Raw genomic sequence first — 24,009 nt, 5'->3', positions numbered from 1 at the left:
AAACACTTAGTTATCTTGAATTCCATAATGTTAAGTATATCGTACTTGATCAAATCAAAAAAGTAGAACTGTTTTACAAAGTAAACAATAAAAGTACAAAATACTTTAAAATCGTTTTTAAATTTATGTAGAATAAAAATGAAAATCGACCATAATTTGAACAAAGGATTTTCCCGCGGATACTAGTGGCGTCTTTTTACTACTTTGTGGTTTAAGTTTGATATCGGTTTGTTGTAACATAAACTGCCTAGTAAAGAATATTTGAAGTATGACCAATACAAATGGATTTTCAGACTCACAAGAATCTGCATTGCTCGACGAAGAAGTGTTCAACGAATTAGAAAAAGAAATGTAAGAAATAGTTTTTTTACGATATTCGTATTCCAATCGGTACTTTAATTTTTCGTGTATTGAGTATGTAGAATGCATAGTAACATCATAAAAGTATTTGTATTCTCACAATTATCAATTTCAAACAGTTACTACTTTTGTAAAGAAAATGTAATGGAATCTAAATTCAGTATAATATGAATGAAACATTTTAATAAATTTAAAAAGCCGTATCATAGACATATTTGTATCTACTGTTTTCTGTCATTTAATATAGCGGAAACAACACATTACCATTATTGGCAGGAAACGTAATGGAAGACGATATCGAAGAAAAGTACGACATAAATTTAACACAACAATATTTAGGAGGAAAAGAAATTAAAACTGAAAAATATTATCAAGAACCAGAAACTTATCAAGAACCAGAAACATCTACTCCAATAGGAGAAGAATTTCCTGGCTGTTATAATTTTCAATATTTATTAGCTAATCAGGATTCTAGTAAATATTGGGTTGTAAGTGTTTTATTTAATTTATCATTGGCTTCATGGTATCATAATTTATAAAGGAATATACATTTATTTAATATAACTTTGTTATGTTATATAGTATTCTCAATCACTGAAAAAAGTATTTATCAACATGGATGAAACATTGCCACTACGTTTTAAATGGGATCCACCTGATGATGGTTTACTTCTACGTACTGCCATGGTTTTTAGTTTAGATCAATATGCAAGTGATCCAGTCAGAAGATGCCATAACCATATGGCATCGAACAATTCAAATAATCGAGATATAGATCCAAGAGTAATTAAGCATGTTGTTCGTTGTTTAGATCATTCAAGCATGTATGAAGAAAGAAACGAGCACTTATCTATACTGACTCCCCTTCGTACACCTCAAACTGGATTCCAATATGTACTAATGAATTTTAAGTTTTTATGTAAAAACAGTTGTCCATCTGGTATGAATCGTAGACCCACAGAATTAATTTTCACTCTAGAAGATCATAATAGAAGAGTGTTGGGTCGACGTAGACTTCTTGTTAGAATTTGTAGTTGCCCAAAAAGAGATAAAAAAAAGGAAGAAGCAGAAGTAGCAGACACACAACCTAACGTAAAGAAAAGAAAATTATGTATACCAGTCGGAAAAAAGATGATGCCTTCCTATGATACACATGTGTTTAATGTTCAATTAAATATAGTTGGAAAAGAGAATTATTTATCAGTATTGAAATATGCTTATGATATTATGGCAGGTCAAGCCACACGGACTGGACAATATGAATTTTTCAAACCATACATGGATGATATATTGCATAAAACGCCATAATTGCATGAATTTCATACCTTTCATATCATCTTATGTGCCTTAAAAGTAAGAAATAAATTTATTTTACTATTATCTATTTGTGTTTTACAAATTTGACAATGTACGTTTTAACAGTTACATTTTATTCAATGTTAATTTTAACAGCAAAATATACATTTTTACATGTACAGTGCGTGGTACATTATTTACTTAGGTATTTTTATTTTAATATTGTGATATTTCTGTCAATATTTATACTAATCTACAGTATATTTACTAATTTTTAATTGTAATAAATAATAAATAATTTTATTACTCTTTTACCTTAGATATGTATACTCTTTGTTACAATCCTAACTGTTCGTGCGAATGGCATTCTAATAATTGAATATTCAATATATGCAATAACAAAGCACTTGGTAATGATGCAATATGTTGTGATGATAAAATCATTGGATTCTCAAGGCTTGCCACACTTCTTTGTATTTTTATTTCACTACCATTTTTTCCTTGACCGTACAAACTCCATTCCCATGTATTTTTTCCTCCTGTGGCACAGGTAATCCAGACAGTTTCTTGTTCATACTGTACATTCATAACTTATAATACAATATTTATAATGACAGACTAAAGAATCTTCTATTAAATTAGAAAATTATACCTGAAAGAAGAAAAGATCTCCACCATGATGTAATATATATGCAGCTTCTGAACCAAAGGGAAGTGGCACTGGGATTTGTATATGAACAGAATAAAAGTGAACTTGCGGTATTTCATGAGATCCACTTAAATGTTCTAATACTGCATCGGATGTAATAATATCTTTACAGCCACTTTGCTTTGAAAGAGGACATACTATTTGTGTACAGGACACAGAGTCCATAGAACCTCCCCAAATGGGTGTAGGAGGTATACTATATGTTAAACTAGTTGCGCTTGATATTTTTTTACTTGTTGCACTAATTTGCAAATGATCATTAGTAACATTTTTCTTTGTTTCATTCAATAATTCACCAGTACTTGCAGATTTTGCTCGATCATGCAGATTTAAACATTCATCAAAATTCAAATTATTCATCAAAGGTTTGTTTATGCTTGACATTCTACTGGAAGCTGCTATTAAATTATCTGCAGAAGCAGCTTTCTCTATTCCGCCGAAAAACAATTTACTTAATAATGACTGCCGCACTTTCAGAATTGTGCCATTACTTTTTGATGTTACCGACATTATATGTTTTCTTTTACTTTTGCCAAAAAGTTGATCTCGAAGATTCAAAGTTTGATACTCTGTGTTACCGTGTGAATTGTCTTTTGTGTCAAAAACTTCATGAAATATCTTGTGTAATTTGTCTGCAAGCAAACATCGACCTTGACCCAGTCTGACTCTACAGACTGGACAACGAGTTGTCCTTGGTCTACATCCGACACAAATAATATGACCATGAACACATTGAGAGACTGGAGGCATGGAACTTTCCAAACAAACTGGACATTCTAGTATTCGCACCTAAACAAATATAATGATTAATTCTACAGAATGTTGTAGTACACACCTAAAAAAGTTCAGAGAATTATTTAAGAAACATTAAACTATGTACAACTCCAGATACTGCATTTGCAAGCTTGCTGGCTACATCTGGCAGTGGTCCTTTTACAGCTACCCCTGTTTCTTCAAATTCTTCTTCATTAGTATATCTCCAAATAAATAGTTTTATATGATGTTCTTGATGGTAGTGAATCAATGTTGCAATTTGTTTTATTTTTAACCCAATTAAATCTTTTCCATCGATGGTTATTAAACAATCACCTGCTCTAAAATATGACAAAGTAGTTCATTTAGATTTGTGTAACATTTAAAATATTTAATTTGGAATTTTATTTAATGTTACCTAAGGCCAGCTGCATCAGCAAGACTTCCGGTTTCAACATAGCTTACCCAAGGATATGGATCCCATTTAGATTTTGTAAGATGAAACCCACAAGATTTGCCGTGTGTTCTAATTTCCTTTATATTTTCTAAAATTACACAAATTTTTCCTGTGATTGAAGATTTATCCGATGGACGCTCTTCTAAAGGCGTCATAAAAATTTTAACACCAGCAGCTTCAGTTAGGAATTCTGAATTAGGTGTTGTAGACATGGTTTTCTTTCTTAGAGATCGTTTTATTTAATTGTAGCCAATATTTCAAACAATTATCGAAGATGCATTTAACGTTAGTTTAATACACAGAATACCATTTTTGAAAGCAAGAAAAAGCATTTTTATACCATTTTGCACATTTCAATTAGTTACGATTTCGCTAACGAGAACGTAAACATACATTTTTCTATTAAACGAGTAAATGATTGTGAACCTCACATGGTCCACGCGATGATCAAACTGATCGAGTCTGTTCCTTGAGTAAAGTAAAAGTCTCTTGCTTGTTCACCTTCACCTAATTTTATATCCTTGACAATCATTCTGAGATTTGTCGTTTCTTTTACTTTAAGGACATCAATATAATAAAGAAAAATGGTTTTCCACTAAAAGTTGTAAATATATTTATAATAATTAATTTTTGGTTTGATAGTAATAACAAATGAATGGAAATGGAATTATCTTTCCTTTCTTTATTAACATGTCTACATATAATAATAACAAGTATTTGTTTAAAGATATTGAATATATACACATATGTAGTTTGCAAATTCATACTTTACATATTTCAAATGTAAAGATATTGCAAAATCTTCAATGAAATATTATATTTAAAAGTGCTACAAACAACATCATAATTATTTATTTCTATCTAATATTTAGTAAGAAGGCAAACTCTCCTGTATCACTGACTTGGAAGAACATACAGTAGGATTGTCAGTAAAAAGTTTAAAATATTTTTTATAGAAAATAATTAAAATGCATTTGATACGTTTGGATAATAATGGATACAAACATTTCTGTGAGTCTTTAATCAATGATAATGATGTTTCTAATAAAAACTACTGATATAATATATTGAGACATTGATTTAACGTGTGTAGCGTAGTATGTGCTGTAGCTTTAAGAACTAATAAGTCAGGGTCCAAGTTTAAACTCGAGTTTTCAATAGTTTGTGCTAATGCAACATTATGCTTTTCTACTTTTCTCAATTGTTCCTGACAATTAGCAAAAGCATCTAAAACTTCCAGTTTGGCAACTGGATTTCTATTTGAGTTCGATGAATGTTCTCTTGGAGGTAGTGGAGGATGACTGCTAGCAATTGCTCTAGTATACATTTCTGTAACAGCTCGTAATTTATCCACCCATTCTTGACGAGCTCGAGCATCTGTAGCTCTCAATTTAATCAAATCACCTGCATTATTTTATGAATAGTATTAGAGACATTATACTGATAGTTTTTCTGCTATATAAATTAGTAAACAATAGTACATTATACTGCCTAATACATTTAAATACCTGTAGCAGAATTGACAGTGAATGTATTAGAATCTTCATCACTTGGTGCAATTACTGCACCTGCTAAATATATTGAACATCTTGGTCGTTGGTTCTTCTCAGATTCACTAAGAAAATAATGCAATTCACCAGTTTCAGGGCTAAGGATAAACCAACGATATTGCCAGCCTTTCATAGCATTAGTATATTTATGCAATAAACCTTCGTAAGGATGTCTTATTTGAACGTTCATCGTTTTTTATTCTTATTGTTTGGAAGTCTCGAAGTATTTAAATCGAACAGTTGCTTACAGCAATCTGTCAACTGAACTGACACATCAAGAAAGGTTAGTTAGATTCCTTCTGATCGTCGTAAGTTAGGTTAGAAACTAAGGTAAATAATTACAACGCAAGCGATACCGTTGGTTAAACAAGTTGGTTGCTAAATTTAAAAAAAAAGTGAAAAAAAAATAGGTACGCTTATAAAATTCATTAAGTATCAGAGTTACCATAATTAGATTATTTATTTTATTAAAATATTAATAATTTTAAGGTGTTACGATTCGCATATCATATTTATTATCAATACAATATAATATAAAACTCATATTCTTCTTGTCTTATACATTACATTTTTTCTTCGGTATCGCAATAATCATGTTAAAGGTAACTAAAATTCATAGAAATAAAACAAAATGTTTCTAAATAGAAATAAGTAGTAAAATGGCCTTCAAAAAGTAAATTAAGCTCAGCCGAGTGGAAAATGATTTCTGCTTCACAGTCTTAAATTTATTTTAGTATAAAAAATATACTTTTAAAACATTAAATGTTTTTTTGGTAAGAAAATGTGGATCTAAATTGCACAACAACTTTTTATTATGTTAGTAAACCATCCTCAATTAGTTTGTTTCGAATTAATGGTAATTCTACACTGTATGTTCCGGAATGTTTGTCATACGCAACAATCTTTATTTCAATAAAGTTTTCGAGAACGACCAATTCTGAAATTCTTTTCTCTATTTTGGGTGAATATTGTCCATTGCTATCAACAGGTGCTAAATCTATATAATTATATTATAGATTATAGTAACCAATATTTAAAATAAAACATTTATCACAATAAGTATTGTACTTACTGACAATTTTGCAAATACAAGCGCAGGCATTGGGATTAATAAAATCTTTTGGCATAAATCGTATGTCTTTATGGTTAATGCTCTCAATATTTCCATAATCAATAAAGAAAACAGTGCTTGTTGAATGGGTTTCGTTACGACAAATGCAAATAGCACGATACCATCCATTTTCAAATAGAGCAAGACATAATTCCTTATTACGAGGAATATAGTATTTGGATTCGTTACAATATTTAGCTATCTGTAATAAAAAAAAAAAACAATATATACATAGTACTATATACACACACATGCATATATGTGTAATTCTGAAGTACCAGTTCAGGCATTATATTATAGATATGAGTTAGTAAATCATAGTCTAATGGACACATTGCATATTCATATCCCTTCACAATGGGATACACTACAATAACTTCAATGGTTTCATCAATTTTTCCTAAATTAACGACAGTTATATCGTCTTCCATGTAACATATTGTATCTGCAAACAAATTATTGTTACACTTTAATATTAATCTAAGAAATATAGTTTAATACGAAAATGATTTTTATTTATAAATAATCACTTTCTGCATCAGTCTTCTTCCATGTTGGTACAAGTAATTGAGATATGGTTTTATTAATATTTTCTCCACTATGAGATTTAAGGTAAACGCCATCTTTGAATGGTATACCATCAAATGTACATATCAAAGGAACATCTGCTCCTACTAAGTGGTTGAGAAAATCACTTACTTCTTTCGTCATTGGAGTGTCTTGGGGAACATCTTTTAAAATGATCTTGCTTGTAGAAGATCGAAGCTTTTGAAATATTATTTATAAATACGATTAATAATATTATCCTGTTATGTATATATTAAGTAATAACAAACCTGTTTTAAATCATCAGTTAATATCCGAAGTTTCTTCATATTGGTAATTTCTATATTTCCAAAATCAATATATGAAATCGTAACTTTAGTATCTGCCACTGCGGTTACAATCGCTCGATAATAATTATTATCTATGTACTGAGCTATCACAATTTGTCCAACAACTGGCGGTTCGTGCAATAACGAAGCTGATATACAAAAAATAATATTTTCAAAATCTTACTTCTACCATTAATATTATTATGAAATGTGTTACATACCTGTTTGAGCACATTTTGCAACATTTTGCATAATGTGATTATAATGTTCTACTTCTGCAGTAAACAAAGGCCGAGCAAACAGAAGAACATGATTCCGGTAAGCAGTCAGGCAAACCTGAAGTAATTACTATTATAAGAAACTAAATAAAAAACGCAGAAGTATCTTTATATTTATATTAAAATAACTACTGTTTACATTAATTAACGTTCAGACCTCAGAGCCACTTTTTAATTCAGTATATTGTAATCCTTTTTGTTCAGGCATTGGTGTCCAAGGTTTTACAATAGCTTTTAATTTATCCTGGTCCTTTGAAATTTCTATTTCAATTTCATTTTCGCCTTTATGCTTTACCACTTCAAAATCGCAGTGTTCAGAAGCCTATAAATTACCATTAGAAATTATAAATAAATAACGAACAAGGATTATTTTACAACATATTATAAACATAAAAATGTAATATATGAATAGATTATTGTAAACCTTACATTAAATTTACATTTAGCATTAATTACTTCACACATAGCACCAAAAGCACAAATCTTTGAAAAGTTTTCAGGACATGAAACGGTTTTGCAAATTGTCATCATTCTGGCTTCATCTATTATAGCCATTTTTAAAGGATACTCAATTGATAAAACATATCCTCTGAGCCACTCACCATCAAGCCTTTGGCCACATATTAACTCTCCTATTTGAGGTCTAGGAGTTACAAATTTTATATTATAGCAATGGATTATAATTCAAAAGAATAATTCCTTAAAAAAAAATACATCAAAAAAGCAGACAATTTTTTGTTAGAAAATTGATTTTCTTGAAAATGAAAAGAATTTTGTTGCACAAAAAAAGTATTAGTCTACATTTTTGATTTGTTTTCAATGAAAATCGTTTCCTTTCGGATTGCACCACATACTTTGAAACATACTATATATTATTAATTTATACCTGTAATTGAAACTTTCTGCTTTTTGTTTACATGCCAAAGGTAAATCAATCGAAAGTTTATGAAAATCAGATGCTGAATTATTTGATACTAATGTTACAGCATAGGTATTGTTATTTAATTCTGCATGAATTTCTAAGATACCTACTTCTCCAGTAGGCATAATATTTACTACATTTTTTAAGTTGCTCAAAGAGCTTAATATATTATCAGAAACCAGGGTTTCATCAACTTTTAAATTTGTTGGAACAGCAGGTACTGAAATATTAGTTGTCTGAACTACCTGTGGTATAGGTAGGTAATTTTCATCCGGAATTTCAACGTTAATGACACTGTTGGAATCAACAGATACCATTTTAACAAGTATTGTATCCTCAAATTTGAGGTCTTTATATTTTTTGCTTGCTTTTTCAGATAAACGAATTTTAGCAGAAAAGCGTGGAACATTTTTCAACTTATTAATTTCACGAAAATCATCTGTTTCTATATTTTCATTATTACCATAATCAATGAAATGTACTGTTAAAGGATTCAAAGATGTAACTAAAGCTCTATGCCATATATTTTCATATTGGACTGCATAAATATTTCTGACTATTGGTACTACTTTTTCTACCTTATCTGCTTCGTATTGTAAATGACACATTAATTGCCTAAGACTGTTGTCATCTTCCACCTTTTGAATCCAATATTCACAACCTGACTTTATAATTATTCGTACATCTGTAAACTTTGATTTTGATAAAAATATATGCTTTGAAAAAGCTATATCTTCCTCTATCTTCATTATATTTTCAGCACTATAATTTTGTCGCTCTTTAATTAAATTTTTAAGACCCTCCAATTTTATATCACCTACCATTTTATCAGAATCTTGTGATTTTTTAAACGAGGAGTTTTTTGTCTGAATAATATGCGTATTATCGATATCTAACTTATTATTGTTATCAACGCTTATAGATTGGATGTTATTTCCATTTTGCATAGGAGAAATTGTATCTTGAATTTTTGAAACAAAATTTAAATTTTCATTTGATGATGCCACTGTATTTGTTAACTTTTTTGGCCTACGAAGAGGTATTTGAATATTAGAAATATTTCTGGTAGGTGTATGATTTTCAGTATTTGATTGTGACACATGTACATTATTCACAGTTGTCACTAGAGACCTAAAAATAAAAGATAAAAATAAAAAACTGTAAAGCTTGTATAAGATTCAATATTTTTAACTATTAATATTATAACTAAATACTCACGGAATGGTTTTACAATGAATTTTATGTTGTGACCAGTCAGCTATTTGACAGTTTTTACTACAATAGAAACTATAACATCTTCCACAAAGAAACCTTGTTATCTTCGAACATTTCTGACATTTTCCAATTGTAGATTCTAACATGTCTTTACCATATTCATATAAACCCTATTAATCAGATTACAGTACATAACATTTATAACTTCTCCAAATTTTCATGAAAAGTATTTAATAATTCTTTTTCTTACAGTTATACGTTTTTCATATACCGCTTTAATCTGTTTTTGAATTTCAGGATCTGGATTTGGGATTTCATACATTGTATAGCCCCGTCCAAATGAGACATGTCGTTTACCATCTTGAGTAACTATTAATTGTCCTCTAACATATTTTAAAAATAATTGTATATTTAACATGTACATATTTTTCAAAAATTTTTAAACGTTACCTTGTCCATAATGTATTTGTATTTTCAAAAGGTCCTGCATTTTCATATGGATTATATGTATATGGATCAGAAGGGTATGAGTACAATAAATCAGTATCAGCCATATAAGTGTTGCTTACAATTCTTGTATTTTTTTCTACTTCTTTAAATATATCTAAGAGTTTGCCTCGTCCCTTTGTCTGTATGCTGTATGTAATCATAAATTATTTAATTTATATATACAATCACATAATTATCATTATATTATAAAGTATCTACCAATCTTATTTTACTTTTGTTATTTAATAATATTTTTTAACAATAATATACAATTATATACTTACACAGGTCTATTTAAAGAGACAATATCTTTGTCATTATAGTCTTTCTGTTGCTCTGCATTTACAAAAGTACACGATTTTGAAAATTGTACTGTATTTAATTTTTTTTCTTTAGCAAATAATACTTTCAAACGCATTGGTGGTATATTGTCTAAATCTTTAATGGCACTTTCTGCTTCACAATATGTACTATACGTAATATAAGCCCAATTAGCATTTGGACGGTAAAAATGTTCAATAACTTTTCCATAGTGGTCAAAAATTTGTAACAAGCCATACTTAAAAAATACAAATAATACATTTTAATTTTAATAAATATGATTATTATCATTAATAGATAATAATATATGTAGATTAGTCTACAATTTCACATACATACCTCGTTTAATTCATTAGGTAAATTATTCACATATAGTGTAAATTCTTTGCTGAAACTACAATAAATTAAAATTTATGTATGTCTAAAAAAGTACATGAAAAATGCATATATTTTATTTCATGTTTGACATGTAAAGAAAAAGAAAACAAAAATTATTTACTTCAATAAGTACAAGTGCTTAGAAAAAGTATACACGTGATATACTGTAATGTGTAATAAGAACACAACGCGTGAACAATTGAAATTAAAAGACACTTAAATGTTTTTTTGAATAATAATTGCATATAAATTAATTGATAAGACGTTCTAGTCTCACCTGTTACGTGATGATATATCTTTTGTCAATACATCAGATTGATAATGCGCCATCGCTTGCTTAAGTTTGATATTATTCAATAACAAAGAGTGATTTACAAAAGTTTATATATATTTATTTATTTCTCAAATACGAAATATATATATATATATATATATAAATTCAATGAAAAATAATTGAAATGTACATATATTATATTTTAGAAAGTTTCAAAATTTACGCTCTCAATAAGATTTCAATCCGGTTATCACCACCGATATTTGATATGTGTAGCATATTTCTGATCTAAAGGTGGATTTTCCATAAACGTATGCGTCCCAGCAAGGTGATCAATTAAAAATTTTAGTTGATACGATAAATATCAATAAAATTAATTTTGATTCATTTTTATTATTGTGGTGTAGTTTATTTAGTTTAGTTTCTAATTTTATTTGAGGTAAGATATTTATGAATACTACTTTTTCTTCCTGATTTCACCGGTGTATTACTGGGATTTAATAATTCAATGTTACTAAATTTTACTAAACGATCTATTAAATTTTAGTAGAATTCTAGTAAAATTAAATCAATTATCTTCAAAATAAGAAACGATATAAGCGAAAAAACCAAATTAATTTTTAAAAACAATTTAGTTGAAAAAATGTCAGATTTCTAGAATTGACGTAAAAAAAAAATTGGTAATCCTGGTCCGCAGTATTATTTTGTTCTTTCGTTATACAATGTGTACTTCGGTCTCTATTCTCCTTATAGTAATGCGATTAATACACACTTGACACTTTTAAGAATCCTATTTTAATACAAAGCACTACGAACAGCTCATTTTAAATAAAAAATAAGGCGGGTACATAAGTATAAACAATACAGAATTAAAAGGATTTTGTAATAAACAACTAGTAACTTTTATTACAATGTAATCAACTTTTTGATTGAAAACAAGAAATTATAAATTTCATTTTGCGACAAAAGGGATAGATCGAAATATGAATATAAAAAAAAACTGAAGACATGTTTATAAATTTCATCTTATTAATGCAACTCAAAGAATGAATTTATAATCATTAGGTTGTTTCGTACAAGATGTAATAACTATTTTTGATGGAAATTATTACGAATGGTGATGAAATTTTCTTTATATACATTAAGATTCCTTGGGGTTCTTCATAAGGAATATGTGGAATCGCACCCCAAAACAAAACAAAAGTAATGGCCTCTTAACTCTTTTTTAAACATGCATCTATATTGTACTTTATTCGAATAGTATTTTCATCCATTTATAGTCTTTTAGAATTTGTAAGAAAGAAGAATTCAAGGGTTTCCAATAGAAACTACGCTATAGACAATCGAAGCGTTGAATAAATTTAAGGAATTTTACCTTTCCCGGTTTTTTATGTAAATAAACATGAGTGAGGCTGGAATATCTATAAGGCTGGACATGATTCATGGTGTATTTGGTTTCATCTGTGTCTCATCGCTGTGATGATTTGAGGCAGTAGCATCGTGCTTTGCATTATAGTGTGTTAGATGTCAAGATAAAGAATTGTATTTTGCTCGCATAACAAATGTGCGAATCGAAATGTAATTAGTGTACATATATTGTTATAATAAATTTTCAATTAAAAGAACAATGGCATGGGTGCAGGTTAAAGAACATCAAGCAGTAGGTGAGAAACAATTTACAGAATATTATTAATTTGGCCTTTATAAGATCTAACATCCTGGGAGGTGCCCCGACTAGATAAAATTTTAGTTCTTGTTTTGCGCAAAACATTAATTTTAAATAATTTAAAATTATACCATCATCACTGTTACATCTTACGTCAAACGTAATTACTTTATTTATATCATTCGAAAATATTTAATTAACTTGTGGATATCGAAGTGATTTCTAACATCAGTGACATTATCATTTGCATAACAATTACATGACATGTATGCTGCCTTTATTATTATCTTATTACTTCAATAAGTGTTTTTTTCTGATTTTTGAATGCATTGAAGTTTAATTTATTTTTACGTGTATATGAATGGTGGTTAATAACCTGTATCACATTCATTATTATCAGTAATTAATAAAGAATATTTTATTTGCTTTTTTCAACTTTACATTTGTTGAATGCAAGTAATATTATTTTTTATTCAAATTCATTAAAATACTGCAAGATAATATGGAAGAAAAGTGACACTTAAGTGTGCTTAATTATTTATTATTGCACAGCCATTCATAACTTTATACATGGGACCCCCTATGCCCTACGATTAACAGTTGGGGAAGTGGTTTATATATCGGAGGAGTGTGGTGATTGGTACTATGGACGTAGTAAATTTAAAGGGGCTTGTGGGATTTTCCCAAAATCTTATATAAGTATGGACTGTTTAATACATGAAATCACTAATGTTTTGAGAGAATGGGGACATCATTGGAAGCATTTATACGTGGTCTGTATAATATGACGAAATATTTGTAAATATCATTCCATTAATGAAGATATGCTCAGTAGGGAAAAATTAATATAATTTCTTTTATACACAGACTCATTCAGAACATTTCAAAACTGTGCAACAACAAATTTTGGAATTAATAGGATACAGAAGCAAAATTGTAAGTGGCACATTGACAGTGGATGAATTGAAAGATATGAAAAGATTAGCAACAGCTAGAATTGACACTGGTAATCAATTATTGGGCATGGATATGGTTGTTCGAGATGATCAAGGGAATGTTCTCAATCCTGAAGAAACAAGTACAATTCAGTTGTATTACCATCATGAAACAGCTGCAGAAAGAATAAGAAAAGCAGCTAATGATACAAAAAAGAAACCTTCAAAGCTACAAGCACCTGTATACTCACACATTTTCTTTGTTAGTGTAAGGAATTTTGTATGCAAAATGGCAGAAGATGTAGAGTTATTGTTAACATTATATGATGGCCGTGAAATGAAAGCAATCACCGAAAACTATGTGGTATCGTGGAGCAAGGAGGGACTTGCTCGAGACATAGATCAACTTCACAATTTACGAGTTTTATTTACAGATCTTGGTTCTCGAGATTTAGCTAGGGATAAAGTTTATTTAGCTTGTTATGTAATTAGGGTAGGAAGTATGGAAGTTAAAGATAGTGATCACCGTCGCTCAAGTGTTGCACAATGTAATCAAAAAATAAAATATACTGAAAATATGAGAAGACCATTTGGTGTAGCAGCAATGGATATTACTTTATACATTACTGGCAAACTCGAAGGTGATTCAGATCATCATCATTTTATTCCATTTGTCCAGTAAGTACAATATTTCATTTTTTCTTTTTTTTCTCTCAAATTATAAATATATTCATACAGAACATCTTATGGATACAATTAAGATAGATCTGTTTTGTTGGCTTTTCTTTCTTTCTTTCAGATGTTGTGAAAAAGAAAGTTTAGATGGTACATTACGTAGAATTCTTTCTCAAAAAGAAACAAATATTCAGAAAAGTGGTAATGGCAATAGTAGCAATTTTGCTGGTGGTCAAGGATTGTGGGCTAGTTTAAAGTTGCTTAGAGGAGATCCAAAACAAGTAAGCAGAAGTTTAAAGAATCTCTGAGACTCAAAAATTATGATTTAAAAATTTATTTCAAAATATTTATGAATATTTTATATTTCAGGTACGTGATGAAAATCCTCATTTGGTACTTGGTAATGTTGCTATAGCAAGGAAAATGGGATTTCCTGAAGTTATTTTACCAGGTGATGTGAGGAATGATTTATACCTGACATTAATTAGCGGTGAATTTAATAAAGGTTCAAAATCTACAGACAAAAATGTTGAAGTTACGGTTGGTATCATTTTAAATAAAGCTATTAAAATTTTCATGTGTATTGTTTTTCTTTTTTTTTTGCAGGTTAAAGTGTGCAATGAATTTGGTACACCTATACCAGGTGTTATGACACTAGGTGGTGGAGCTTCACCAATTGACGAATATCGTAGTGTTATTTATTACCATGAGGATAAACCTAGATGGTGTGAAACATTTAAAATTGCTATACCTATTGAAGAATTTAAACAAGCCCATTTAAAATTCACTTTCAAGCATCGTAGTTCGAATGAAGCAAAAGATAAAACTGAGAAACCTTTTGCTTTAAGTTATGTAAAATTAATGCAACGTAATGGAACAACATTACAAGATATACAGCATGAATTGCTAGTCTATAAATTAGATCAAAAGAAATATGAAGAAACTGATATTTCATACTTAAAACTGCCATCAACAAGGGGTGAATTGGTAAAATTAAGATTAGAATATAGAATGTTGTTACGTAAGTATTGTTAGATTTGATTGATGTTCTTTCTAGGTTGAATTAAATGTTGAAAAGAAACCAACATTGGGAGCACTTACTTTAAGTACTAAAGATAGTTTTTTGATAGCAACCAATATTTGTTCAACAAAACTAACACAAAATGTAGACTTATTAGGCTTACTAAACTGGGCATCTCATAACACAGATTTAAAGGAATCTTTAGCTGCCTTAATGAAAGTTGATGGTGAAGAAGTAGTTAAATTTTTGCAGGTATGCTAATTTCTTGCATTGAATAGAAAAATTTCACAAGGAACTATTATACAGATTTTTTTTAGGATGTTTTGGATGCTTTGTTTAATATATTAATGAGTAATTCGGATAGTGATTTTTATGATGATATGGTATTTGAATGTTTGTTGTACATTATTGGCCTTGTATCTGATAGAAAATATCAGCACTTTCAACCAGTATTAGATTTATATATATCTGAGAGTTTCTCTGCGACACTAGCTTACAAAAAGTTGATTGCAGTATTACGTAAACGCATAGATAATGCTACTAATAATGATGGACAAGAACGTGATATACTTCTTAAAACAATGAAAAGTCTCCAATATTGTATGAGATTTGTTGTTGAATCTCGTCTTTTATTCACTGAGTATGTCTTTTACTGTTAATATTATTGAGGGTTTCTATGTTTATCACTTTTATAATAATATTTATGTTATAATAGGCTAAATCAAGACGAAGAAGAATTTTCTCAAACCTTAACAGATTTATTGAAATCTATTGTTGAACTCATGAGACATGAAACAGACAGTACTTTATTAGTTCAAGGAGCATGCCTTAAATATTTACCAACTACCATACCTCACTTATTACGAGTATATAGTGGCAAACAGCTGAGTACAATTTTGACTGATTTATTAGTTACTTTACCAGCAGGAAGATTGACTAAACAAAAAATGATGACAGTGAATGATATTGTTCATAGTCCTCTTTTTTTAAATGCAGAGTGTAGAGCAATTCTACTTCCTAGAATTACTATTTTGGTTCGGGATTTACTGGAAGCTAAAGAGGAGGTAAGATATATGGGATTAATAAATTGTTCATTATTAAATTTTAATGTAAAGAAAATTGAATGTTCGTGTTACTCATAAAAGTCTACATAAAATAACTAAAGAATTCTGTTGCTATTAATATATATTGAACATTTAACAAAATTTGAAACCTTTTTTTGAGTAACTTGATACACTTTTATTGAAGCTTCATTCATGTTGATAAAAATATAATAAGGCTTAGAAACATTTATATGACTTGCATTTAAAACATTGTATTTTCTCCATGTCACCTTTATATTAATTATCATAGTCATAATGTGAATGGAGCTTTTTATTTGCATTTAAAACTTTCTTACACAACTTATAAATACATAGTGTCATTATTTGTGCTTTCCGTGCAGCCTGAAATCCTTCCGCCACGCATCTTTCTGTGAATCTTGTTAATTTTGTATTGTTTTCTTTAAATAGGATGTCTTTATTTTTAAAGTATATCTAATTGATTTAAATAAAGATCATACTTATTGACAATGTTAACTGTTTTTTCATTATACTTTTTAAAGTATGACCAGAAATCAAAGACATCCTCTGTAAAGTCCGAGCATGGGAATAAAATTACATTTCTACTTTCCAATGTAGCATGTACTCATAAAATGATATGATATTAAATTGTCGCTTATCTAAGCAAACTCGTAAAATATTACACCACTCTTCATGTATCTGTCTTTTCATTCTGTTCTGATCAAACATCATAAGATATAAATCATCAGAGAAAAATTCTAAATGAATTTATTAGAGGACAATAAATGGTCAAACATTACATTAATTCTTATATTTAATATAATATATCAGCTGTTTTACAATTGTTCTATTGCTTGAAAGCACTGCGTTCTTGCATGCAGTTCTACATTTCAACTTAGGTGATGGACAAATATAAAGATATAATCGTATTTTTTATGCATAAATTGGCAATATATTCTAACTAACATAGGGCTGTTTCATTTTTGTGTTTGGTTTGGTTTTGGTTATTGGCCTATAAAGGGGCTGTCAAGTACGCCTGGAAAAAGCGTGGCGAAGGTAGCCAGGCTGCTCGGCGAAAATCGACATCGACTCAACCAGCACCGCGGCTATTCTGAAGAGGTAATTGCTGAAAAATATGTGACGAGTTTAAACGCGTCGCTTACGAGTAAATTTTGGATTATTGGCACGATGATTGCTAATGATATGAGACATGTACTGATCTACTTAGGATAAGTATTTTATGTTAGATTTCCAGGAATGGTGATTATTGTTATGTTGTTCTTACTTTTCTTTCTATTTCTGTTTACATTTCTACAAGGATATTTAAAAATGATTTACAATGATAATGAAGGACATGTGTTTATCTTATGTTTACATAGGTAGAATTGTGTGTCAAGATTTTATCTGACATCTTGGAATTAACATTTAGGAAAGATATAGGAAGTACAATGCAAGATGTGAAAGAAATTATGCTTACTGCCCTGAGGACTATCATACAAACTGTTATATCGATGGATAGGGAAAATCCATTGGTTGGAAATTTAGTTTCAGTTATGTTAGCAATATTCAGGTAAAGGATAATGAACAAGTACAGTAGCTCCCGCTTTCAAAAAACAAAATTAGGATGGTCAATTTAAAAGTGGGATGGTTCCTTTAAAAATGGGGTAAGTAGCGATTTTTATCTTAAGCTGAGGCTAATGAGGATCGCTCTCGCGTGCAGTCACTGGCCACGTGAGTCGATGAATCGCTCACACTATATAAACATAAACGGTTGGGAAAATAATTTCGATTCTTAAATCCGGAGTAAAAATTCGATTTTGAAAGCGAGAACTACACTATAAAACCTTGCAAGAAAAACGATATTTAACATTAATCATAATGTTTCAGACAAATGACACAACACCATTATGAGATTTATATAAATCACTTTAGAACTAAATTTGATTTGCTCGATTACCTTATGGAAATATTGTTAGTATTCAAAGATTTAGTTTCAAGAAGCGTGTTTCCGGGAGATTGGTGTGATATGATTATGCTTCAGAGCAGCATAATCTTAAAATCACTACGTTATTTCTCGGGTACTATCAGGGATTACTTTTTTACTGATTTTGAACAACAAGCGTGGTCCAACTTTTTCCATTGTGCAATTGCATTTTTAACCCAGCCAGCTTTACAGTTGGAGACATTTACACCATCAAAACGCAATCGCATTGTTTCACGTTACAACGATATGCGCAGGTATATATTTCTTTTCACATAAATTTCACAATACATATTTATTTTGTTTAAACAATCACTATTATCATGAATATTAAACTTCCATTTAATTACAGAGAGACAGCTTTTGAAATACGATCAATGTGGTTCAATTTGGGACAACATAAGATATTATTCGTTCCTGCTTTGGTTGGAGCTATATTAGAAATGGCACTAATTCCAGAAAGTGAATTGAGGAAAGCTACAATACCTATATTTTTTGATATGATGCAATGTGAATATTATAGTTCACGCATTGTTGAAGGATATGGTGATACAAAAAGAGATCCTGCTCATATAAAAGCCAATTTTACAGAATACGAAAATGAAATGATTGCAAAATTAGATATTTTAGTATGTCATGATAAATACTATTAACATTTTTTTCTGCTAATTAACCATGTGATATATTTACGTATTATTCTAATAGGTTGAGGGGGGGAGAGGGGATGAATTGTTTCGTTTACTTTGGATTCAAGTAATGGGCAATCTTTGTGAAAAACACTCGACTATGCGAGAGCAAGGATTACGTTTTGTCGATACAGTAGCTAAACTTATGGAACGGTTATTGCAATATCGTGATATTATTCATGCTGAGTCTCAGGAACACAGAATGTTGTGTATTGTAAACTTGCTAGAATTTTACTCTGAAATAAATAGGAAGGAAATGTACATCAGGTGTGTACATACTTAATATTTTACAAAGTAAATTAATAATGTTTATGTGTTTTTAAATGTATTGGAAAAATATGTCATTTCTACTAATATTAAATTACATTTTTATCCCACAGATATGTAAACAAGCTTTGTGAATTACATTTAGAATGTGACAATTATACAGAAGCAGCATATTCTTTGAAACTTCACAGTCAATTACTAGCATGGAGTGACCAACCATTGCCACCCCTTTTAAGGTCACATAGGTACTGATACTAGTTTAAATAATTTCGATTAATAATTTAATTTATAAATTTTAAATTGTAATTGTGCATAGATACTTATCATGTCAAACGCATCGTGAATTGAAAGAAGCACTGTACAACGATATGATTGAGTATTTTGATAAAGGTAAAATGTGGGAATGTGCACTTGCAGTATGTAAAGAATTAGTTGCACAATATGAAGAAGAAACATTTGATTATTCACAACTTTCTATACTGTTAAGACGTATGGCTAAGTTTTATGACTCTATAGTAAAACAATTACGACCTGAGCCTGAATACTTTAGAGTTGCATATTACGGTCGAGGGCATCCTGCATTTTTACAAAACAAGGTATTTGTGTTGAATTAATATTAGTTGACTGAGTACACAGGAACTATTTGTCGTAGGTATTTATTTATCGAGGAAAAGAGTATGAACGCCTTAGTGATTTTTGTTCACGAACATTAAATCAATTACCAAATGCAGAACATATGAAGAAGTTGTCTCCTCCTACTCCAGAAATACTAGAATCTAACCATCAATACGTCCAAATTAATAGAGTAGATCCATTAATGGATGAGAAAAGGCATCGGCTTAGTGGAAAACCTATAACAGCAGAAGCAGTGTTAAGGTAAAAATACCACTTAACAGTATACAATAATTTTGTAACGAAATTTATATTGTTTCTGATAATTACATTTTAGATATCATCGAGTGAATGATGTCCAACGTTTCCGATTTTCGAGACCAGCGCCAAAGAAAGATTTAATCTCAGTTATGATCAATTCTGGTGATAAAGAAAAAGAAACGACTGTCGTTACCAATAATGAATTTGCTTCATTGTGGCTGGAAAGAACAGTCCTAGTTACAAGTCACCCTTTACCAGGCATTCTTAGATGTTTTCCTGTTACATCCAGTGAAACCTACTTAGTCAGTCCCCTTCGAAATGCAATTGAAACAATGGAAGCTACAAACACTGCATTGAAAGATTTGATCATAGCGCATAAAGCTGATCATAGTCTTCCTCTAAATCCACTCAGTATGAAACTTAATGGCATATTGGACCCAGCAGTAATGGGCGGTATAGATAATTATGAGAAAGCTTTTCTTAATCCCGAATATAGGAATTCTCGTCCAGAAGAGAGTTCCGATCTTTTGAAATTAGAAGGATTAATTGCTGAACAAATTCCATTATTGAGCATCGGTGTTCAAGTTCACAAAACACGTGCTCCTCCTGAATTAGCACCGTTTCACCAACGTTTGGAACAATGTTTCGCATCAATGCGAAATCAAGTGGAAATAAAGTATGGAAAGAGGGTGAGTTAAGAGTAGTAGTAAGTAAAACATCTATTTGTTGAAAGGAATTTATATAAAACAATTTGTTACTCTAACAGACATGTGATTTACAAATCGAGGCTTTGACACAAACTGTTACAATGCGAAGACCACAGGCATCTAGAAGCGACAGTCATCGTTTATCTGAATCAAATATAATCAATTCAGAGTAAGTAATATTTATGTTGATATCCATAATTATTATCCGCTGCAAATATTGCAACTGTTTGTACTAACACTAGTTTTATTCATGTATTATCACTATCATTAAATTATGTCTCAGCTTTGGTATGGGATATGTAATCATATTTGTTTTAAAACAATATTTGTATTATATTGTGAATATTGATATGCATGTAAAAATGAAAATTGCCCAGAAGTTTTAGTATATCCTTCATGCAAGACTGAAGGAAAAATACTATATATCAAATGTTTCAATGTCTTTTATTATAAAGTTACGTGGCTACTTTGTAATTATCTCGTTCAGCTGTGGAACTCACTCCAGGGTATCCTCTCTTACAAGATCCCAAGTTGCAACATTCAAGTCGCTCGCATCATTCAATTTTAACAACAGTACACCCTCATCTGGTGCTCAGAACATCAGTTTATCAAGGTAAAGACGCCATGATGACAAGTAAAAACAGTTTCAGTATTAATTAATTTGTAGGTCACATTCATTTTGTACTATCACTTGAAACTATACAATATCTACTACTTATGCATTTTCTATCTTTTGACAATAAATATGTGCTATTACTAATGTAATACATATATTATTAACATATTTCAAATTATATTACTAATCAGTATTATACAGTGTATCTCACTAAAATTTATACATTCAATTATGTTTTATAAATAATTGGGTGAATACATTTAAATCAGACATATTGTATACATCTCCATCTGCAAAGATGAAAATGTTTCTTTAATTCTATATTCTTATGTTTTTGTTGTATGAATGAATATTAGAGCAACATGTATGTGATTTCAGGAATTTCGCTGTTGGGCCTGATAAGCACAATATCCTACTATCCTTTCTTCGCACCTAGCATTTTTTATATATGTACACATGTGTATTGCATGTACAAATTTTTTTTTTGTACTTTACTTAATCTTCTGTACATATTGTGGCTAATATATTGGTTACATATTAATTGATTAATTTTTTATTTCATTCTTTAAACCTTACTTGGCTAATCAAATGTTACTTTTAACTGTGCCGTCATAAATTTTATACTGATAAATATCAAAAATTGCAGAAGAGTCTATGGAAGCCACATATGTACGTGTATGTTACAAAAATTATATTTGTACATATTACTTTACTTTCTCTTTTCTTCTACTGTAATTTCTGTTGCATGATATTTTCTTTTTTGTATCATTTGTTATGTTATCATGTTTGTCCCTGGATTAAACATCTGCAATAACAACTGGCTATTCTACTAAATAGGTAAATAGCAAATTATTAGCACATTATTAATGCAATCATTATTAGTTATTTAAACTTTCATATGATATTTGTTATGTAAAATATATGTTATTAATATACAGAAATGCATCAATACGTTCGCATATCTTATCAACGGCTTCCCTGCAAAAGGCATTAGGAAGTCCTAGTCCAGGGACAAATAAGAAGAAAGACTCAAAACGAAGAAATTCACGGAAAAGTGATTCAGCTACTTCTACAAAAAATGATCAACCGACGAGTCAGTGGTATACCACCACAGAAGTGTCACACAGTATATCAACTCCTATCACTCCATTGATATCTAGTTTTCCTACTACCCCAATATTCGAACTCCGTCAGGAGGTAATTTAGAAGTTTCATTTTCTAGTATGCATGACATTAATAAAGTAGCGTAAAATACTAAAGTAAATGAGAAATTGTTGTGCAGCTAACACCAAAGCGTCCTTTGAGATCAGAGGTAGAAAAGGAAAGACGAATAAGCAATCGCTTATCTGGGCAATCTCAACATTATTTAAGGAATGTAAACAATGGAATGGATTCAAGTAGTTTAGGCAAAGGAAATAGAGATAGTATTGGCACAACAGATAGTACAGCGTCTGAAGATGATCCACCGCCGCCTTTACCCATGAAGACACGCGAGGCTGATTACTGTAATCTTCCTGAGGAATTACCTATTGTCCACTGCGGGACAGGTAGTTTGAACAATTTGAATCGACCCTTAGGGCATTGGTCGAAAAACAAGCTTCCAACTCCTACAGACGATCTTGACGTCCAAACAAAACCACCTACACCACCACCAAAACCAAAAAGACCACCCTACAACTTAAACAAGCTCATGCTTTCTTCTGGTGATGTTGACAATTTTAGTCAAGATCCATCTGTAACTTGACACGGATTATTTCATGATCATACATCTTGCCAGTGTACTGAGAATTATTTATGCAAACCTTAGTTTTACAGTATGAAGGTAAAAAGTTACCATTTACATATTGTTTTCTGTACCTTTGTTTCTTATATAAATAGCGAAATATTTACTAATGTTGTAACATCAACGAATTATGTAGAATCTTAATGTCTTTATGCGTACTCGTATATCAATTGACCTATAACTGTGGTAATATACACGTTTGCCTTTATTCCATCCAATTACGAAACTTCTGGATAAATTATATACATTACTAATAGACTGGTGATAAAGGTATAATTGTATATGGAAGCACGTTTATATCATAAAGATTTTAAACGATATTTTATAAGCGTATTTACAAAATGGGCTTGAGATTTCCTCGTATTCACAAATACCAACTTATGTATTGCGCGTATTTAAAGAGCTAATGCCATTGACATTAAAGTCTTTCTTTTATAAAAGACTTTCTATTCGTCGCGAGACACAAATATAAAGTATGCATAATATACTAATTAGAAGCAGATATTACAATTTTTACTGCGTATTTTTATAGATTTTGATATTAGAGCGTTTACAGTGTTTTCTCTACAGTAACACACTTTTGAACAAATTTTATGGTTACTGTTATTAATCTTTTTTACGGTTTTACTGACAAAAGATTCAAGAGGTATTTTTGAACTAAGAATATATTTGACATCTATTTGTTCTTGATGCTCGATTTTATATCAGAAATCTGTTTTGTTACATACAAAACTAATGTTATCAACACAG

General features: G+C 30.0%; 5 protein-coding genes across 12 annotated transcripts; 2 read left to right on the top strand and 3 right to left on the bottom strand.

The window, feature by feature from the left end:
- Positions 1-217: 217 nt before the first annotated feature.
- Positions 218-1,967, top strand: P53 (p53). Its single transcript, XM_076317886.1, has 3 exons — positions 218-351; positions 608-848; positions 943-1,967. Exons 1-3 carry the CDS (start codon positions 269-271, stop codon positions 1,666-1,668), a joined length of 1,050 nt encoding a protein of 349 aa, XP_076174001.1. The 5' UTR covers positions 218-268; the 3' UTR covers positions 1,669-1,967.
- On the bottom strand, positions 1,770-3,898 carry LOC143149967 (uncharacterized). Its single transcript, XM_076317884.1, has 4 exons — positions 3,537-3,898; positions 3,246-3,459; positions 2,309-3,154; positions 1,770-2,232 (listed from the first exon to the last, which is right to left on the bottom strand). Exons 1-4 carry the CDS (start codon positions 3,785-3,787, stop codon positions 1,993-1,995), a joined length of 1,551 nt encoding a protein of 516 aa, XP_076173999.1. The 5' UTR covers positions 3,788-3,898; the 3' UTR covers positions 1,770-1,992.
- A 361-nt stretch (positions 3,899-4,259) lies between these two features.
- On the bottom strand, positions 4,260-5,443 carry LOC143150294 (oxysterol-binding protein-related protein 11). Its single transcript, XM_076318470.1, has 2 exons — positions 5,084-5,443; positions 4,260-4,979 (listed from the first exon to the last, which is right to left on the bottom strand). The coding sequence occupies exons 1-2, from the start codon at positions 5,313-5,315 to the stop codon at positions 4,627-4,629; spliced, it is 585 nt and encodes a 194-aa protein (XP_076174585.1). The 5' UTR covers positions 5,316-5,443; the 3' UTR covers positions 4,260-4,626.
- A 181-nt stretch (positions 5,444-5,624) lies between these two features.
- Vret (vreteno) lies at positions 5,625-11,127 on the bottom strand. Its single transcript, XM_076318469.1, has 15 exons — positions 10,992-11,127; positions 10,676-10,730; positions 10,300-10,574; positions 9,977-10,162; positions 9,777-9,909; positions 9,530-9,696; positions 8,276-9,442; positions 7,819-8,032; positions 7,547-7,711; positions 7,333-7,447; positions 7,073-7,260; positions 6,767-7,001; positions 6,515-6,681; positions 6,198-6,438; positions 5,625-6,122 (listed from the first exon to the last, which is right to left on the bottom strand). Exons 1-15 carry the CDS (start codon positions 11,042-11,044, stop codon positions 5,938-5,940), a joined length of 3,546 nt encoding a protein of 1,181 aa, XP_076174584.1. The 5' UTR covers positions 11,045-11,127; the 3' UTR covers positions 5,625-5,937.
- A 1,325-nt stretch (positions 11,128-12,452) lies between these two features.
- Positions 12,453-23,977, top strand: Mbc (dedicator of cytokinesis protein myoblast city). Of its 8 annotated transcripts, none has more exons than XR_012992988.1 (22): positions 12,453-12,652; positions 13,207-13,427; positions 13,522-14,267; positions 14,389-14,545; positions 14,634-14,804; positions 14,871-15,251; positions 15,322-15,537; positions 15,603-15,925; positions 16,001-16,349; positions 17,367-17,465; positions 17,726-17,916; positions 18,234-18,584; positions 18,680-18,956; positions 19,033-19,280; positions 19,394-19,525; positions 19,597-19,876; positions 19,933-20,156; positions 20,230-20,842; positions 20,920-21,029; positions 21,366-21,473; positions 21,855-22,313; positions 22,415-22,549. XR_012992988.1 is itself a non-coding variant. In XM_076318294.1 (22 exons), the coding sequence occupies exons 1-22, from the start codon at positions 12,616-12,618 to the stop codon at positions 23,218-23,220; spliced, it is 5,970 nt and encodes a 1,989-aa protein (XP_076174409.1). In that variant the 5' UTR covers positions 12,454-12,615; the 3' UTR covers positions 23,221-23,977. The 8 variants fall into 8 exon arrangements, 5 of the variants coding, with proteins under 5 accessions (XP_076174409.1, XP_076174410.1, XP_076174408.1 ...); XR_012992987.1 differs by having other exon boundaries at positions 21,348-21,473; XM_076318294.1 differs by lacking the exon at positions 21,855-22,313 and adding an exon at positions 22,759-23,977 and having other exon boundaries at positions 12,454-12,652; positions 14,392-14,545; positions 21,348-21,473; positions 22,415-22,673.
- The last annotated feature ends 32 nt before the right edge of the window (positions 23,978-24,009 follow it).

This window comes from Ptiloglossa arizonensis, chromosome 8 (assembly GCF_051014685.1).
Source record: "Ptiloglossa arizonensis isolate GNS036 chromosome 8, iyPtiAriz1_principal, whole genome shotgun sequence".
NCBI classification, from domain to species: Eukaryota; Metazoa; Arthropoda; class Insecta; order Hymenoptera; family Colletidae; genus Ptiloglossa; species Ptiloglossa arizonensis.
Note: the sequence above shows the minus strand (reverse complement) of the source record. Positions and strands in the feature narration are given on the sequence as shown.

Bases quoted from the DNA above. Each gene is read 5' to 3' on its own strand.
- Mbc (XM_076318293.1), top strand. From the start codon at position 12,616: ATGGCATGGGTGCAGGTTAAAGAACATCAAGCAGTAG. The intron at 14,268-14,388 runs GTAAGTACAATA...TCTTTCTTTCAG, and splicing joins CATTTTATTCCATTTGTCCA to ATGTTGTGAAAAAGAAAGTT. The intron at 19,526-19,596 runs GTACTGATACTA...AATTGTGCATAG, and splicing joins CCCCTTTTAAGGTCACATAG to ATACTTATCATGTCAAACGC.
- P53 (XM_076317886.1), top strand. From the start codon at position 269: ATGACCAATACAAATGGATTTTCAGACTCACAAGAATCTGCATTGCTC. The intron at 352-607 runs GTAAGAAATAGT...CATTTAATATAG, and splicing joins AACGAATTAGAAAAAGAAAT to CGGAAACAACACATTACCAT. The intron at 849-942 runs GTAAGTGTTTTA...TATGTTATATAG, and splicing joins ATTCTAGTAAATATTGGGTT to TATTCTCAATCACTGAAAAA.
- LOC143150294 (XM_076318470.1), bottom strand. From the start codon at position 5,315: ATGAACGTTCAAATAAGACATCCTTACGAAGGTTTATTGCATAAATAT. The intron at 4,980-5,083 runs GTATTTAAATGT...AAAATAATGCAG, and splicing joins CACTGTCAATTCTGCTACAG to GTGATTTGATTAAATTGAGA.
- Vret (XM_076318469.1), bottom strand. From the start codon at position 11,044: ATGGCGCATTATCAATCTGATGTATTGACAAAAGATATATCATCACGT. The intron at 9,443-9,529 runs GTGAGTATTTAG...TTTTATTTTTAG, and splicing joins ATTCATTGTAAAACCATTCC to GTCTCTAGTGACAACTGTGA. The intron at 6,123-6,197 runs GTAAGTACAATA...ATAATTATATAG, and splicing joins TTGTATTTGCAAAATTGTCA to ATTTAGCACCTGTTGATAGC.
- LOC143149967 (XM_076317884.1), bottom strand. From the start codon at position 3,787: ATGTCTACAACACCTAATTCAGAATTCCTAACTGAAGCTGCTGGTGTT. The intron at 3,460-3,536 runs GTAACATTAAAT...GTCATATTTTAG, and splicing joins GCTGATGCAGCTGGCCTTAG to AGCAGGTGATTGTTTAATAA. The intron at 3,155-3,245 runs GTACATAGTTTA...ATATTTGTTTAG, and splicing joins CAAATGCAGTATCTGGAGTT to GTGCGAATACTAGAATGTCC.